This window comes from Siniperca chuatsi, linkage group LG4 (assembly GCF_020085105.1).
Source record: "Siniperca chuatsi isolate FFG_IHB_CAS linkage group LG4, ASM2008510v1, whole genome shotgun sequence".
Lineage (NCBI taxonomy): Eukaryota > Metazoa > Chordata > Actinopteri > Centrarchiformes > Sinipercidae > Siniperca > Siniperca chuatsi.
The window spans coordinates 24,682,300-24,699,962 of NC_058045.1; the positions used below are offsets into that span (position 1 = coordinate 24,682,300).

Consider the following 17,663-nt stretch of genomic DNA (forward strand, 5'->3'; position numbering starts at 1 on the left):
AAAAGAATTAACAGCAAAAGCAGATTCATTCAAAATGGGGGGGAAAGTTAGTTGCCTCCCTAGTTATTCTGTATAAGAACTGATGACTTTACAAATAATGCAGTAAAATATCAAATCATGTTACTCTTTGATGGGTTGCTATTTGTTGTTGAGATGTTAGAGTTGAAACCATTAGTCAATTAATCGATTAGTCATCAAAAATGCTAAACATAAACTACAACTTAAAATTTTCCAATATTTTCTTACATTTCAGAGACAAAATAATTAATTGATTAATGGAGAAATTAATCTGCAGATTTAGTCAATAATGAAAATGATAGTTAGTTGCAGCTCTAGTTTAAATTGACAAGTGTGTAATCGAAGTGAACTAGAGAACGTGATTTAGGGACTTGTTAATGAAAATTAAAAACACTACTGAACAGTCACTAAACACTACGTAGAAAAATAGAAAACAATGCTCAGGACATGAAGCTGGAGAAATAAATGTTTATTGTTCACTGTAGGCTAAATGCATGTTGCAAAACAAAAAAAAAACTCTGCATTTAGCACTTGTACAAAAAGACAAAACAGAAATCTTACGCGTTTGCCACTGGTGTACAGTAAGCCCATGTAAAAATAAAGTACAAAAATATACAAATAAGTGCATTACTCAGCCACAGCATCATGTCTCCGTACTGCAAAAAGAGAACATGGAGTTACAAAAAATATACATGGAATACTAGGCCTACAAACAGTTAGACCAACCCTCCATTACAATACTACAGTATATTGGTACAGTGATGTACTGAAACATATATTTACTTATGGTATACTGTGGTACAGAATATAGTATGTCATACAGTAATTGCTGTCAACATTTACATACTGTACTATAATGTCAAAAAAAGGTAAATTACCTGTTCTCTTCTCTAAATCTTCGGATTATGGTGGACACAGTGAATCTACTGATGTTTGGTTGTACCCTTTGTCCAGCCTCCCTCATGCTCATACCATGGACAAGAACATGGTCAATCACAGTAGCTCTGATTTCATCAGATATTACTGTTCTTGGTCTTCGCTGACCACCTCGACCTCCTCTCACACGAACTCTTCCTCTCAGATTTCTATCCATTGTAGGGCCTCACAAACCAGTTCCCTCTGAACTGGCTTACTTTATATGTTCCCTCACATCATTAGCCACAATTGTGATCACTTTTGAGTTGCTGTGTTCAAGTGGTGACATCTGTGCTTTAATTGTGTTTGACTTTTGTCACCTGTGCTCACCATTGTGTAGCACGGGTGCATCACAATGAAAATGTGTTGGCAAGTTGTGTCTGAACAGGTGAAAAGTGCTTATGGTTTTGCCAAAAGAGTGATTGATTCAATCAGTGGGTTCAGGCAACTGAGCATTTGGTTCAGACAATAGGGTTTAGTGTTTTAGCAATTGAGAAAAACTGTAACAGCAGAAATGTTATTGATTTCCAACAATGGAATGTTTTGGGCTTTCTCCAACAGCAGTGCTTGTCGGAGGTGCGAGGACCCCTGGTGGACTTGGGAGTCAGTGAGTACGGCATCCTGTCTGCAATCGCCACACTGAGCGACACCCAAAACGATCTGGGTCTGAACCATCAGCAGCCCTCCAGCTGCCCCGAGCCCAGATACTCTGTAGACGACATCACACTCTTCAGACAGATCGCCCTGGACCTACGTGAGCTCAAACAGGGGAATAAAGTTGTAGACTTAGTGTGTGTATGTTGAATGTTGTTTTCTGTTGAGAACATGGTTTCTACTGTGATGATATTTTGGCTAGTTTGTTGCCCTTCAGTATTATATGTGTTCCTATACTCTTCATCGCCTCTTTTCTCGTAGTGCACCATGTCCGGGGTTAAGGTTGAAGTTATGTAGTGACCAGAGCACAGCTTAAGAAATGAATGTAAATGAAAAAGAGACACAGAGAATCTCTGGGATCACCAGGTACAAGCAGACTTTAGGTCTGTTGTTAGAGGAAAAATAGAAGCTTACTTCATATAAATTTTGCCTGTTCCATAGAGCGTTCCTTCCCGACCCACTGCTCTCTGATGGGGGAGAGCCCAGAAGCCATTGAGGGTCAGGCTAAACTCTTCAGAGTTCTCCTCGCTTACGCCAAATACAACCCGCAGGTTGGATACAGCCAAGGTAATGGACTGAATGATTGGACTGTGATATGATTTAACTGTATTCATTTATATAACACGTGGGATTCTAAGAATAGTATCTTAAAACGGTTTAAAGTGCTCCCTCTTTCTTTGCTTCCCAGCAAATAATATTGAAGTGATTATTGTCTGGCTGTTCTAAATGCCCAGGGGGGAGACACTTCTTGTCATTTGAGCTTAACTTTGTGTTTCCTCACTCATCCTCACACTTTTTCAGTAATCTAATGAAGATATCTGCAGTACATAAAGTGACCACTTGATGGAAGCAGAGGACTGTTAATATAAAGAGTCACTGCATGATTCTCTGCTCAAGAAGTCTCAAGGAAATTAAACATATTTTTTCACATAATTAATTACACATTTTCTATTCCATAATATATTTTGGGCTTAATATTTAGCTTTTTTTAATGAGATGCATTTTAATGTATTTTAAATATTAAATGAAAGCGGAAATTGGATGAAAAACACTAAAATCTGGGTGAAAATCGGATTGAGAAAATATCATTAGCAGCACAAGCATTTATTACTACTGTTTTGTTTTTTGCTGGAACTCTGGATTATCAGTAGCTCTTTAGTGTTTATCCCCATTTGCATCTTAAGATATTAGGTTAAGATCAGAATCATGATCAGCTGTTCTCACCATGTAAGAACCCTGCTTATTGTCAACTACAGTGAACAGTTGTCCTTTTGCCGTGGGAAGTTTGATTTGATAGGATATAGAATCTGGATGAAAATCATCTTAAACCCTGAATACACTCATACTTCCCCAATGATATTACATATTTGTATTTTAATTTTTTCACTTTTTGACTTACTTTTTGTTTCTGGAAAATAGTTTGTCAGTGTTTGTGCCAGCATGACATTAAAGTAGGTGGAAAAAGTCCTACCAAATGAAACTTCCCTTCTGTTCTTGACTAATATCCCATTCATGGTTTACAGTTTTCACTTTCCACTGATACCTCTCTGCATTACAGTATGTCCTGCTCTGTATGCTGCTTCCATGGGAAATACATCGTATTTTGGAGGAAAGATGCAGTAGTTATGATGAGGGCAGATATACATATTTAAAACAATGTGTGTGTGTGTGTCTCACAGGGATGTCCTATATAGCTGCCGTGCTGCTGATGCAGTTGGGAGAGGAGGAGGCGTTTTGGGCTCTGACAGCCTTGTTGGATAAGCCCAAATATCTGGCCGAACTGTTTGACCTCAAGTAAGAATGGGCTCAAAGTATATAATAAATAAAAATATACTTATAAATAATAACTCTAAACTGATTGTACAGACGTTTTAAGAAGTACTATAAAGTACTGGATATATACTTTTAAATTGACTAAATGAAACATTCAGTGATTTGTGCAAAATTAAGGGAAAGATACATTTTGTTGTTACATTTTTAAGGTGCTTTGTGATGCAATTGATTAGAAATCATTACCACATCTAATGACCATACACAGACAGGGCCAATGCAGAGAAATTGGCAGCTTCTCTTGGTCTATGTTTCATTGTGCAAACAAAGATTACCGATTGGCACAAACAGAAAGAGGAGATGGGAAAATGGCAAAGGGCAAAGCCAACGAAAAAATCATTGCAGAAATATTGATCCTAATTAGTCAAGAGAAACAGCAGCGTGACCTGTAGCAACATAACTTTTGCATGGGGTTTAAATATCTTCATTTGAATCCCTTGTACTATTACAGATACAACAAATAATACTTCCATGGTGTCATTTGTGTATGGTCATATGTAATTATAGTATTATATATTAATGTTTAAAATTAAATAAAAATACTAACTATGCAATTGCATCTGAAAACTGGCTCAAGTTGGTCCCTGAAATGAAATTTCTATGCAATTCCCGAATTCTGCTGCTGTTTTCTTGGAATTGGTGATCTGTGGCACAGCTACACTGAACTGAACAATGCTGTTATTTTTGGTCCAATCAGGGTCCAGCATCAGGTGAAGGTGTTTGACCAGTTCCTGAAACACAGGAAGCCACAGCTCTCTGAGCACATGGTGAGTGCTTCTGGATTTCATTTCAGGTCAGGTTTTCACCCTGGATTTGTACGTAGAAGAAAAGCCGACTAAGAAACATACAGGTATGAATTTCAACAGGGTACTTATCATGAGCGGACACTGAAAACTGGGAGGAAAGTATGGTGCTTCTGTTTGCACTGGAATTTTTCGAGACGCTCAAAAAAACACGATGACAAGAAAGATCTTGAAAGTGTGTGTGTGTATATTTGTGTTTCAGGCCAGATATAGCCAAGTGATGAGTAGTTCATCTGCGAGGGAGAGGCCACTGTAAAGTGTCCATCATCAACTGGGCCTCTTCTGTCATTCAGTCGTATTCATTCAGTATTACTGGTTGCACGGGGGGGGGGGGGGCACAAGCCTACAGCTGTGTAATTTTCCCTCCGTCCTTACTGTTAGCGAACTATTTTCACTAAGTGGATTTAGTGAACCTCACAGCAGACATGTAACACCTTTTTTGCAGTTGCAAGTGGACAGAAATTTAATGTTATCTTTATGGAAAAGAAGATTTATCACTTCATCTAGATTTTTTTGCCACAAGAAATACAGAAAACAGGTGGAGGAGTCCAAATACCATGTCAGGGCTAAATGCATAAAAACATGAGCAGAAGAAATCTGACAAAAGCTAAAATTGAGGACTTCTTATTTATTTTAGAAAGTAAATGTGAAAAATATGTGCACAGATAAGATATGGTATATTGCCGTCATATATTGAAAGTAAAAAAATGTATTTGCTGTTTATTAATGTGTCTGACTAATTCCATGAGGGATGGGTCATGTAAATGACAGTAAAGTACAGCTTTGCCACCTGGGCAGTACTTTATATTCAGTGTTAATCCAGCTTCTCTTTTTAGGAAAAGTGTTTGTTCTATGTACTATATACTTTATAAGAGAAATTAGAATTTGAGAGGGCTATTCTGGTATTTTATGTATTTTGACCTATGGTGTCTTGACTCAGATGTTTAATTGCGTTATTATTAGACTTCCTAATTCATTTAAATAATTTACAAAAACAACTTTTAGTGTGAAACTAAGCTTCCTGTCCTCTTATTGTAGCCTAAGACACAAGCCATTTAGCACTCAGTAACATCAGTTGTTTATGTTCTGGGAAAATCTACAAAGGTCTGAAAATTCTCCCAGTATGACAAGCTTATTTTATTTAGTAAGACATGTTGTTTTTATTCAATGGATGGCAATGTCAGTTTTTTGGTCGGTCGGTCTGTCTGTCGGTTGGTTGGTTGGTTGGTTGTCCACTACTTTGGTCCGGACTGAAATCTCTTGGCCACTATTCGATGGAAATTTTGTACAGACATTCATGGTTCCCAGAAGATGAATCCCACTGACCTCTATCTCCACCATGAGGTTAAAAAATTTTCAGTGAAACCTCTCAACACCTATTGGAGGGATTGCCATAAAATTTGGTACAGATATGCCCACCACAGGATGAATTGTAATAACTTTGGTGATCTCTTAACTTTTCATTTAGCAGGTCAAAGTTTTCATTTGTCCAAAAGTTGGTTTAAGACCAAATGACATGCCCATCAGCCTCAGCTATATTTTATCTAATTCCCAAATGCTCGAATGCTTACATGCTAAACTAAGGTGACCACGTCAAACATTATGCCTGCTTAGCATCAGCGTGTTAGCACGCTTATGACAGCATTTAGCTCAAATGGTTAACATGGGCGCCAAAAGAAAGCAGGTGGCGCTTTGTAGCACTTCGCAGTGCTTCCGCCTCCTGTCTGAACCCGGCATCATAGAGCTAGCGTTTTCTCAATAATGGTTTTGAAAATAGTGAGCCTCCTTCTGAGCATTCTTCTTAGCCATGTTGCAGTTGCAACTTAGTTCTCCTCTCCATCAAAGTGTGTTTGCACACACTGATGCATTCACTACTAGTATTTGTGCTGCTCAAGTGTCTTTGAAGATATTGTTATACTTCACGTTGACTCAGCAGGTCTGGGAGGAAGGCTGCCCTTTTTGAAGCAAACACACATACACATTAACACACACACACCACAGGGGCTTATTGTAGGCACAATAGTTTTTTATCCCTTACAGAAAAAGCCTATTAGAGATCAGTGGTCAGCATTTCCTTTGTAATAGAGCTGTTCAGCAGAGTTAAGGCAAGCGAGCTATAAACAGAATTTTTTTACTTGTGCTGTATACACCAAACCTAAGCAAACAGAGACTGAATGCATTTAGAATGCCAGGCTTAAACATGAAGGACCCAAAATATTTGAATCTTATTTTGTAAGACATATGTCCACTGTTACAAGACATTACACACCAGAATGTATTAAAAATCTCAAATACATTGTTCCTTGGATGCTGGTGGTTAATTAGTCTGTAACCCCATTTCAGAAATTCAGTTTAAGAAATTACATTACAAAAACATTAAAGTTTAAACACTACCTAAATTGCATACGTTGTGGATGGATGGTTCAGTTAGGAGGCCAGTAAAGGAGTATAGTTGACAGAAATTGAAGTCTTGAATACATTGTTTGGTTATGCCAAATCAACCGTCCCTGTTTTCCCACCCTCCCTGCAGGAGTCAGTGGGAGTCTTATCAGTCCACTTTGTGATGCCATGGTTCCTCACTCTCTTCACTTCCCTGCCCTGCTGGGACTCTGTCTTGGCTGTCTGGGATCTCATCATTCTGCACGGTATGTACACACACAAAACACACACGGACCAATGTACAAGCAAGCAGATGAAACGAACTGACATTATTGTAAATTTATCATTTCCTCACATTCACTCCCCCACATGCCCCTTCCCCACCTCACAGTGGGGAAGGGGCATGGGGCTATAAAATATTTTTTAGTAAATAGTTTTTAATGTCCAAGACAATAGTTATCTCTTTACTGTGACTTTTTATTAGTAATATGGGCATAATTCAGTTTGGTCCAGTGTCAGAGAAAAGATTAGCGGGCTAATCGGACTGGTTTAATGGGTTGATACCTCACAGCATTAATTGCTTTTCATCCACTCTAGCTTATACAACTACTTTGTATTACCAAAGCATTCATGTATGTTAGAGCAATCATTTTTGGAAATCCTGCTGTCTCTCCGCAGGCCTGTCGGCTGTGTTCCGCACTGCTCTAACCATCATTGAGCTCCTGGAGCCTCGATTGATGGACCTGAATGATGAGGGAGCAGTGTTACCCCTGCTGTTGAGAGTACCTGTTGATGTGTAAGTAAAGTGAAGTTGATCATGGGACAGCATCATTAATGTACACTATCTGTACTTACAAACGGTTATATATTTATATATATTATGCCATATATTTTCTGAGTGGCTTATGACATTTATCATTTACATCCTCGCATATTTGTGCAGCTGTCCATAATCCACATTTTGTTTAGCACTAACTACCATAGCAAATGTTGTCTGAGACCCGCATCCATGAATATTGTCCCAGACCCCCCTTATGAATGTGCTGAAAGCGATGGGTCCTTCTGAAAAATGTGCAGCACAGTTCTCAGAGCTGAGAGCTCGGTTTTTAGACTTGGTCCTAAATAAAACCCCAGGCAGCTCATGAATATCAATCAGCTCATCAGGACTGGACATGTTTTGACACCAAGCATTCCAGGAAAAGTATAGTGTCATTGTTTTGCTGTGGTTGTTTTTGTACATGTTTGGATTAAACATCCTTTATGCTAAATTAGTTTCTTCAATGGCAGCCCATGCTGCTTTCAGTCGAACCCCTCTGTCTGTCTCTCACTATGTTGAATATAAACGTCACATGCCGACGGACATGTTTTGTTGACATGGAGCTGTAGTTATGGCAACTCAGCAGGGTCACTGGGTTTGTGTATACAGCCAGTGTGTGTGTGTGTGTGACAGACTGGTGCACTGTGATTATTAAAATCCAGTTTATCATATTTGTTTTAATAGATAAGCTCCCTTCAGCTACTTAAATTTCACACTCGTGTGCTTCTCGTTGCAGAAAAGGTCCCACTGTTTGGACCTAAGATTGTTTACCTTGGACAAAGATCTGTGCAGTAGACTCTGGATAAATGGAGGCTACACAGCCAAGTAGTTTCCATAAACGTAGCTGTGTCACAGGCAGTGATAAAGTACTTTATCATGAGCCAGAGGGGGGAGAAGGCGTGCTAGGTACGCACCAATGACTTGCAAAGTGGATTATGAAGGACAAATCTTTAGGATTATTGTGGGGAACAGCTAAACAACTGTTTAACTGACCATTAGATTTTTTTTAATGCTTTATTTGCAACATTCTATATCTAGCTTTCATAACCACTTAATCGCACAGATGGGTTATGCAAGCTATGTTTTCTGTGCTACAAGGAAAGAAACAGCACATTCTTATCCATGTGTGAACCTCTTCTTCTGTTTGTATATGCATGCATCAAGGGCAGCACTGACAGTACCATTTTGTTCTAGCTCTGGTGTTCAGTGGGCAGCCTGCCATCACGTCACATTGAGAAGTCCTTGTTGCCTGCTTGGCATCATTATGAAAGCCTGGTCAGAAGTCAACACTAAGTGGTTCGACCGTCTCCCAGGGCAGGATCCCCTTACACTGGGAAGATACTGTTGAAGAAAGAGGGGAAGGAAGCGAGTGGGGTAAAAGAGAGAAAGGAAGATGAATAGTGGGTCAGAGAGAAGCGGCTAGAGAAGGTACACTAATTGGGGAGGGGGGTAGTAAGAGAAATGAAGGAGGGGAGCGAGGCAAGATCTTCAGCCTCTCTTAATTTTCCATACGAATCTCTGCTCTTTTACTCTCTGAATGGTATCAATAGGATTTGTCACACACCATATAGGCCATTCTGATTAATGGATGGTTGGGATGCTCATCCATCTCATGTGTCTGTCTGTCTACACTGGGATGTCACTCAGCTGTCATCTCAGTCATAGGTTGCAACAATGACTCCCAGCTATTTCCCAGGAGCTAATGCTCCTCATTTAAACGTTTGGTCTCAATATAGATCAGTTGAGCAGTGCCTTTTGAGTAACGTCGTATTACTACTACTTCTTCACTTCCCTCTGCCTCTTTTATTCAGTGATAGTAACCGCGCTGCCTCCCCCAATCTGTTTTTAGCAATGCTAGCAGTGTGGGGATCTAGGGATGCTAATGTCGGTCTGTCTTTTGGTTGGTTGGCCGGTCCACCTGACTGTCCAGACTGAAATATCTCAACAACTATTCACCTTATTTTCAACGGAAATATGGAGACTGCCAGTTGACAATTTTTTGTGTGAGACTTACGGTCAGGCACTTCCAGTCATTGGTTAGCTAACACAACTCTTTGGACCACTATGGCTTCGAGGAAAACCAGAATTGTTTGTGCAGTTAGGGGTTGCCATAATAACTGGTACAAACAAAAGGTTTACTTGAAGCAGGAGTGTTTTCAACCACCCGATACCAGAGAAGTGTCTAGGCTAACTTACTGAAGCCCCAATAAAAACTCCAAGGCAACGTCTTCTCAAGAGATTAGCAGCCACAGTTGAATGGCTATGCTAGCTAATGCTAACTCATGTTAGTATTGTAAAACTTCAATTAAAAGCTAAGCAATTAAATGTAGAGTCCTTTTACTGGTCTGTTAGGCTACCTTTGAAGTGGTCATAAAGTCCGATTATCTGTCCATTACTCAATTATTTAAATTAATTTAGTCCGTAATGGTCCACTGATCAAAATAATAAGTTGTGGATATTGTCATGTGAAGTTCTTTGCTCACTTGTCTGCTAACTTCGTTCGTCAAACGAAGACCACACTTTAAGTGACAAACAATATTTTCTCTCCTTCCTGCACTGTGCTGTTGAGACAGCAGGAAGAGCATTGACGGAGATAGAGGCTGTCACTGGTCAATATTTCAGAACTGAACTTAAACTTAAATGGTTAAAATGGTAAACATTATATCTGCTAACCATCAGTATGTTAGCATTGTCATCATATCCCTGAGTTTCCCCTCGGGGATCAATAAAATATTTCTGATTCTGATATTGCCATGTTCACGTTAGCTCAAACTTCAGTTGTGATGATAAACCTTGGAAAATACTCCTCATATATTTTAAAGGTGATAATGAAGATATTGACTACAATTGAATTATTGTATTGCGCTAAAAATTTAATTTTAATCATTAGTTTCCTCTCTTTCAGCACCTACTTTTCATTGTCACTCCTTCAGTGTCCATATCTCCTGTGCCCAGTCCTCTCTCTCTTTGTCTCCCCCTCTATACCGTCTCCCACTCACTCCCTATACACACTATTTGTCTTAGTGCCCTCCACCAGTCCTATCTCTTTCTCTTTTGTTTACCTCCTCCTTCACAATACTCAATTCCCATAAACCTCCCTGGGCTGTCCCTCCTCCCCTGTGCTCTCATTTTCTCTTTTCTGCACCCTCCTCCTATATGCTTCTTTTCATTCTTTCATTTATCCTCATTGACGCACTGACACCCTCGTTCAGCTAGAGGGGTTGACACATCATTTGTTTACTTCACACTGACAAATCTGGTTTCAATACAGTCTCTGCTTTAGTTTTTTGCCTTCTCTTTCAACCAAAATTCCCAAATTCATTCAGACTGAGGATCACTCAGTGGGTCCCTCTTGCTTGTGTTGTTCATTCTTTTGACATGATATACATTTTTGATTTTTTTTTTTTTTTTACTTCCCATTTAGCTGTCTTAAATACAAGTCCATGTCTTCTGGCAAAGCCTTTCCCTAAGCAACCTGATGCAGAAAATTGATTTGAGATGGTCAGAGTTGGAACCTTATCTTTTTTTAAAGGTCCAGTGTGTAACATTTAGGAGGATCTATCTGCAGAAATTGAATATAATATTCATAAGTATGTTTTCATTAGTGTATAATCACCTGAAAATAAGAATGTGTTTGCATTACCATAGAATAACTTGTTTATATTGCGTTTTTCGCGAGTTTCGCGGCCACCGTAGTTTCTCCTACACACTTGGAAGGGGAGGATGATATGAGCGGTATTCAAATGTTTGCAAACTGCAATTTCACCACTAGATGCCACTAAATCTTACTGCTACTTTAACAGCTTGTAATGTAGACCTGCCTCTGAGCTGTACAAAGCACATATTAAAGCTTTGACAGATCCAGTCAAGAAACTTGCTGCGAATTTCCCTGAAAGACACACATGTATACATCATATCATGTCTCGTTCTCCTCTGAACTGTGTAGATATACACAGCACGTTGGCTTTGGTGCTAGTGAGATTTAAAATGACTCAAAGCATTGACATGGTAAAAAACAAGGAAAATCCTGCTATAATGGTAAAGAGTGTTGTGCAATCAATTGCACAAACAGATTCAAAAAGAAATTAATCAGTAATGTTTACCAAAAAAAGACATGAACAAAATTGAAAATGCTACATTCCTTGTAATTCCTCATCATTCTGAGAAGCAACAAGCAGTACTTTTCAAGGCAACTTTAACTGACCAGACACAGTTTTCTAAGTGGCATATGAAATGAAATCAAAATGTTAGATAACCAGAATAGCCTTTGAAGTATTTTACTTCCCTCAAGTTAAGATACTTATATGCTGTATATTACATATACTTGTATATGTAGTATGCGAGTCATCTATGTGAAAGCATACTCAAGTCAACTCAGTTTCTGGACACATTTAAATGTCCACAGACTAACTGTTTGTCATGCTGTTTGCAGCAGTGGAGCTGATAGGGATTCAGGGCTTAATGGGCTCATAACCAGGGTCGATGGATTTGCTGTCACATAACTTAAAACTAGATAATTCAATTGAAGAACACTCTTCAACCAACTTGAGTCATCACACTGATGATATTTAAGTAATAACACACTGATGTTATTGTATTAGTTCTGCAAGTTTAGTTTTAGTTTGTGTTTGAGTGCTAAGGTGTAAAGAGAGTGTGTTATTCTTCAGTGTGCTTCATATCCAAGCCATCGTTGGAGGAAGTTGGTACAACGGCCAGCATAACCATTGAAAATCGATCCAATTAAAATACGGTGTTGTGCAAAAAAGAGAAAGAGAAGTGGGATGACTAGAGTTGTCCAGCTGTTGCCTGCATCTACCAACGAATGGTTTTTACTGTATGTTCGATTTTGACCAGTAGCACGTCACCATCTGTGAAATGCTTGCTGTGATCAGGAAATTTGTACACATCATTCATTCTTCTTCTCCCATGATCACTCTATTTTCATTCTCTCCCAAGCACTCTATCTATTGCTGTCTACAACATCTATCATTCTATACTAGGATGGATAGCTCAACCATGTGATCTATCCCAATTACATATCACTCTTTTGTCACCTCTCCCTCCTCTGTCTCTGTCTTCTCTTCCTCATCAGTTTCTCTGATCCTCCATCATTCTCACCTCACATTAATGTTGCATTATATGCGCCTGCATGTCACTTTGATTAATACAAAAAAAGGATAGGTTCACAAATTTTCAAGTCTGTCTTAAAACAATAATCAGGTGTCCATATGAACATTGAACCGTTTTTTTCTGGCTGTAACATTGCCCCCAGTTCAGATTGGCCATTACGGCCCTTCCTAATGCTATTCCAATGTAAATGATGGGGGACAAAATCCACAGACCTTGTTTTGTGCAAAACTACATTCAAAGTTTATGTGAAGTTGATATGAGGTTTCAGCAGTCAGAGTTAATCAAATCAGGTGGGTATCTTCCAAAGTCAGTCTTTTTTAGTACAAAATTCCCTCTATTTTTTACTACTTACTTTTCCTCCACGCTAACTCAGCATGGAAACACTGCCCGGGGAAACACAAAGAGGGAAAATATCCATTTGATTTGATCAATTCAGACTTGTTGGGGCCTGATAATAGCTTCTACTGAACTTTACAATATATTATTGCACAAAACGAAGAGTATGGATTAGGTCCCCCATCAGGCCAGCATGAACAGGAGGAATGATTACGGCTAGCAAAGATCTTTTAATATATACGTGGGCATGTGAACCTATCCTATATGCTAAACATTCATCATGTTTAGCATCACATTTGATTTAATGATCACATCATGCCCCAAAATGTATAATTTTCAAGTGTAGTTTTATTAAAAACAATAATTGTTTCAGATATTTATATACTGTACCTGTCTGTTCAGTTACAGTTGGTTCATGCTACCACCCTCTTTTTGTTGTAACCTTAATCCAGTTAGTACCCATTTTAAATTACATCCCCCATTGTTCCCACCCTCTCTCTATCCTCCACACCCCACTTCCATCTGCAGGGCCCAGTACACCGTGTTGGTCCCTGCCCTGTGGAATACTGAAGTCCAAGACTGGGAGCTTAAATGTATGAACAGCCTGGTGTTGGACGAGAGCCCCCATGGACCCGAAGCAGGTACACACACACACACACACACATTACACAGACAAAGCAGTGGTTCTTAAGCAAAAGCTAATAATGCAAAGGGACACTGGGGACCACTCAGCACACAGTCACTCAAACTCTGGTAACTCATTCAGTCCACATCACTTAACCTTCAGTGGCACACATGCTGATCCTGTTACACACATACACACACAGTTTTGTTCTCCGGTCTTAATGTCAAGGTGGTTGGACCTTGGGGAAGACATCTCCAGCTTGTTCCTGAGAACACTGTTACAGAAGGAGGAAACAGTCACCCCTTGTTCACCTCCTTCCGTTAGTTTATTCTGTTTACAACTTGCTAAATGTTAAACTGCCTGGTAGTATGTTTGCTTTTTATATTTACATGCGTTTTATTCTTTAGTAAGCATCTTTTCATGTAAGCTTTTCATTTTTATTTCTTTATTTTGCCATTTCCTAATTGAGAGAGATATTTGAAGGAACTGGACATTTTAAAGCTTATATTTTACCATAGACTGCCCTCTAAACAAGCTATCAATTAGCAAGAAGTGGTAAGTGAAGAAATAATTCTCTGATTCTGTTCAGACATTTCAGTACCTAAACAGTGTCAAACATGTTGAGTTTGTTTTATTCCATTCTGGCTCAACAACTGTCAGCTTCGCCCTGCACTGATGACAAAGTTCATGTAACTGGCTGCTTGTGTGTGTCCGTACTATAACTTGACAGATCAAAGGAGTTTTTATCTTTTGAAGGTTGTTCAGATATCACCTCCACAAGATCTGGAAACCCCTCACCACTGGAGTCTCATCTTCACAAAAGACAGACAGATTGGAATGCCTGAAGAGTGTGTGTGTGTGTGTGTGTGTGTGTGTGTGTGTGTGTGTGTGTGTGTGTGTGTGTAAGTGCACATATTCTTGTGTATGTGCGTGCATCCTGACAGACTCAGAAAGGCTACAAGGATGAGTCACAGGTTGGTGGCTGCAGGGCTGTGCTCATCAATGCAGCTGGGAAGGGAGATAGAAGAGGGGCAAGAAAAACAGACTGTGTGAGAGAGAGAGAGAGTGTATGTGAAAGAATGAATTGTGTTAGTGTGAGAGTATTTGCGAAAAGGGCAGAAGAATCGGCGAGCAAGAGAGGTTTCCTTTCAGGGCAATCGGATGCAAGACAAGCATGTTTTACGGTGGATAATCCATCACCCTGTATTTGTGTATGTGTGCCCACCTGTGTGTATGTGTGGCTGTGTGTGAGTCAGGATGAGTCATCCTTATTTGCTGGCCTGTCAGACTGTCTAGCCCTCAAGGCAGCAGGGAAAACGAGCTGATTCATTTGCTGCCTCTCCGACACAATCCAGCGGTCCTGTATTTTCTCTCTCTCTCTCATACATTTTCACTCACTCTCTCTTTCACTGACACCCACCACCGTCATGGTGTTGTTACAAATCTTGTGGCATGTGTTCCACACTCCAATTAACAGTTCAGGACCTCTACTCCTGAAACTAAATCTATGTTGTTAACAGCTAATTGGAGTGCTGTTTACTAAAAGAGCTGTTGCTGGAAAATGTTTCTGTTTATGTGGCATTTAGAGATGCTCATAGATGACTGGTTCTAAAGATAGAGAGTGCTGTATGCTGTAGAGATTGTAAAGCCCTTTCAGGCTAATTTGTGATTTGAAAAAAGTTGTATAAAGCCTTTAGCCTTTTATGGCTTCTGAGAGAGCTGCGTGAAAATTTGTAAAATCAAGTGATGTCACTTGAGTCAGGGTTGATTGGGGCTGACAACTACAAGTTTGAAAATGGGGGGGGGACAACGTGTGTGCAGTTATTCCAACTCGCAGTTCTTGGCTGCATGTTATCCCCTCTCCCTCGACCACCTTTCTTGTCTATCTCTGCAGCTGTCACTATCAAACAAAGGGCAAAAATGCCACACAAAAAAAGTCGATAAAATCTTCTCAAAGCACTGCTGCCACATTGATCCACTTCTCTGCCATTGATCCACATGTTCCATATGAGGAGCAAAGCAAAAGCCTGACCACGCTTGCTTTTAATGGTTTGACCATTTAGTCTATATGGGCTGATTTTAACAAACAAACAAAAAAACCCACCTTTTTGTAGAAAAGGTTTTGGTTATTGAAATGTTAAAATTAAAAGACTAAGAAGTATTGCTCTGTGACAACAATTTTTTTTGTTCATACGTACATGTATATTTTGACATGAAGCTCATGATGGTACAAGTAACTAAAAAGGTTTCATGTGGTGCATTGTCCTAGCAAGACTAGGTGTTGTGAATGAAATTGTTGTAGAGGGTTTCAGCTGTGACAGTAGGGTCCCTGGGGCCCATCCAACAGCAGGCTGAGTCAGCAATTAAGGACAGAGTGGAAGTGACTTCAGGTTATGCTGAGTCAGGCTGAGATGCTCTGAGAGCAGGTAGATGTGTCCTTCTGTCCTTCTACGGGCTACTTTCCTGTTGTATTCCTCTTGTTTTCCTCTCCCCACCTCTCCTTTTCCTCTCCCCTACTCTTAACACCTTTCTCTCTCCTCCATGCCCTTCCCCACTCCTACATTTTTCGCCTTTTATTCAGCTCTCTTTTGCCCTCTTTTGACCCTTTGCTCCTTTCCTGCCCTCCATTGTTTCCTCCTCTTCTCCTTTCATTCTTTCTGTTCCCTCTCCTGCCCTCTCTTATGTCTCCTTTTTTCCATGACACCTCCGTGTAGTAGCAGATGCCAAAGTCCTGTTCTCCTCAGCAGCCTCCCATGATACCTACCTACAGTACTTCCTGTCTTCCTGCTGCTCAAGCCTTTAGTGCAGTGACTCAGCATTCATTTTATTCAGTACACTCAGGCAACCTTCTACAGTCTTCATCCTTGGTTTGATGGTTTTTGATATAATATTATGTGTAAGCTCTATGACAGTCCTGGCTTAGTTCGATTTTGTGCAATGTCATTGCATTGTTATTGATTTATTGGCCTGGCAGGATGACCAGGTGGTTAATTAGGTTGTCCATCAACAAGAGGCTCCATACCTATCAAAGTCCACTTTTAAAACAATGTACATATATATTCACATATGATTTTGATTGAATAATTATCTGTTTTGCTACATTTTTTTCACAGCTATAAAGTGCCTATAAGACTAATTTGGCTTTTTTTTAACACTGACACTTTTACAAGAGAAAAAAAAACTCTTTAAAATCAGAGTCAAATCCAGTTAAAAACAAATTTTAGCAGAAATTGTCTTTGTATTTAGTGTTTTGCTTGATGTATGTATACGCCTTCTTCCTTACTCTTCCATCTCTGCCCATCTGTTCTCTAAATCTCTCTTTTTTATCCCCTTGTTCACACCATTTCTGACCTCACTGTCCATCTGTTATTTGGCTCCAGCAAACTCACTGCAGTAGTTTATGTATATTAGTGTGTGTGTGTGTGTGTGTGTGTGTGTGTGTGGCAGGACTGCATCAGAATCCATTCAATACTTTGTGAAAACAATGACAACACTATTTCCCCTCTCTTTGTGTCCTTGGCTTATGATAAATGGATCATGCACAGAATACTTTTATTAGTGACTTAGTGTCTTGCGTCTTCCATGCTTTTGCTTCCACTTCTATTTCAGTTAAGCACAACAACGGAGGGAGATATTCTCAAAATGTATGTCAAGGGTCAAAATAAACTGGCCAAGGTTCAGAGCTGTAGTGACCATACACACACACAAACAAACAGATTACAAGAGAGGTGATGAAGGGTGTTTCAAGGGTCAGAATGTGGAGTTTATGACTTACAGAAAAATAGAGGTGTTCTCCTGCAACACTACTGTTAGCACCCTAAGGGTTTATCCAAGGAGCCACGACACAAACACACACAAACACACAGGTTATAGGTGGCGGAGACAAAAACAAAGTATCCAAAATGAGAAGTTCTTTTAAGTTCAGCTGAGGTTATACAGCTTCTGGTTCTTGTCAGGCTTGTCCGAGTTCCCTAGAGCCTCTAAATAGATGACATCAACATCAAAGTAAAGTGTATTTTGGAAGACAGAGCACTCTGGTCAGTGAAGTAAAGTGCTTGATGAAATAAACAACATTATGTACAGTTCTAACCACAGTAACTCAAGCTAATATATTACATAATCTTTACTTTGTAAATATAACAATTCTAATGAGCTT

General features: G+C 39.6%; 1 protein-coding gene across 2 annotated transcripts in view; it reads left to right on the forward strand.

Annotated features, from left to right (window-relative positions):
* si:ch211-266k8.4 (USP6 N-terminal-like protein) overlaps positions 1 to 17,663 on the forward strand; it is a 68,158-nt gene that overhangs the window by 2,084 nt on the left and 48,411 nt on the right. The window contains exons 4-10 of one of the 2 annotated variants that reach the window (XM_044194055.1): positions 1,498 to 1,687; positions 2,029 to 2,154; positions 3,267 to 3,381; positions 4,115 to 4,184; positions 6,751 to 6,865; positions 7,278 to 7,395; positions 13,411 to 13,523. In XM_044194055.1, coding sequence (XP_044049990.1) covers positions 1,498 to 1,687; positions 2,029 to 2,154; positions 3,267 to 3,381; positions 4,115 to 4,184; positions 6,751 to 6,865; positions 7,278 to 7,395; positions 13,411 to 13,523 — 847 coding nt within the window. Of the gene's footprint in view, positions 1 to 1,494; positions 1,688 to 2,028; positions 2,155 to 3,266; positions 3,382 to 4,114; positions 4,185 to 6,750; positions 6,866 to 7,277; positions 7,396 to 13,410; positions 13,524 to 17,663 lie in introns of both variants that reach the window. The other variant, XM_044194054.1, reaches the window with a different exon arrangement.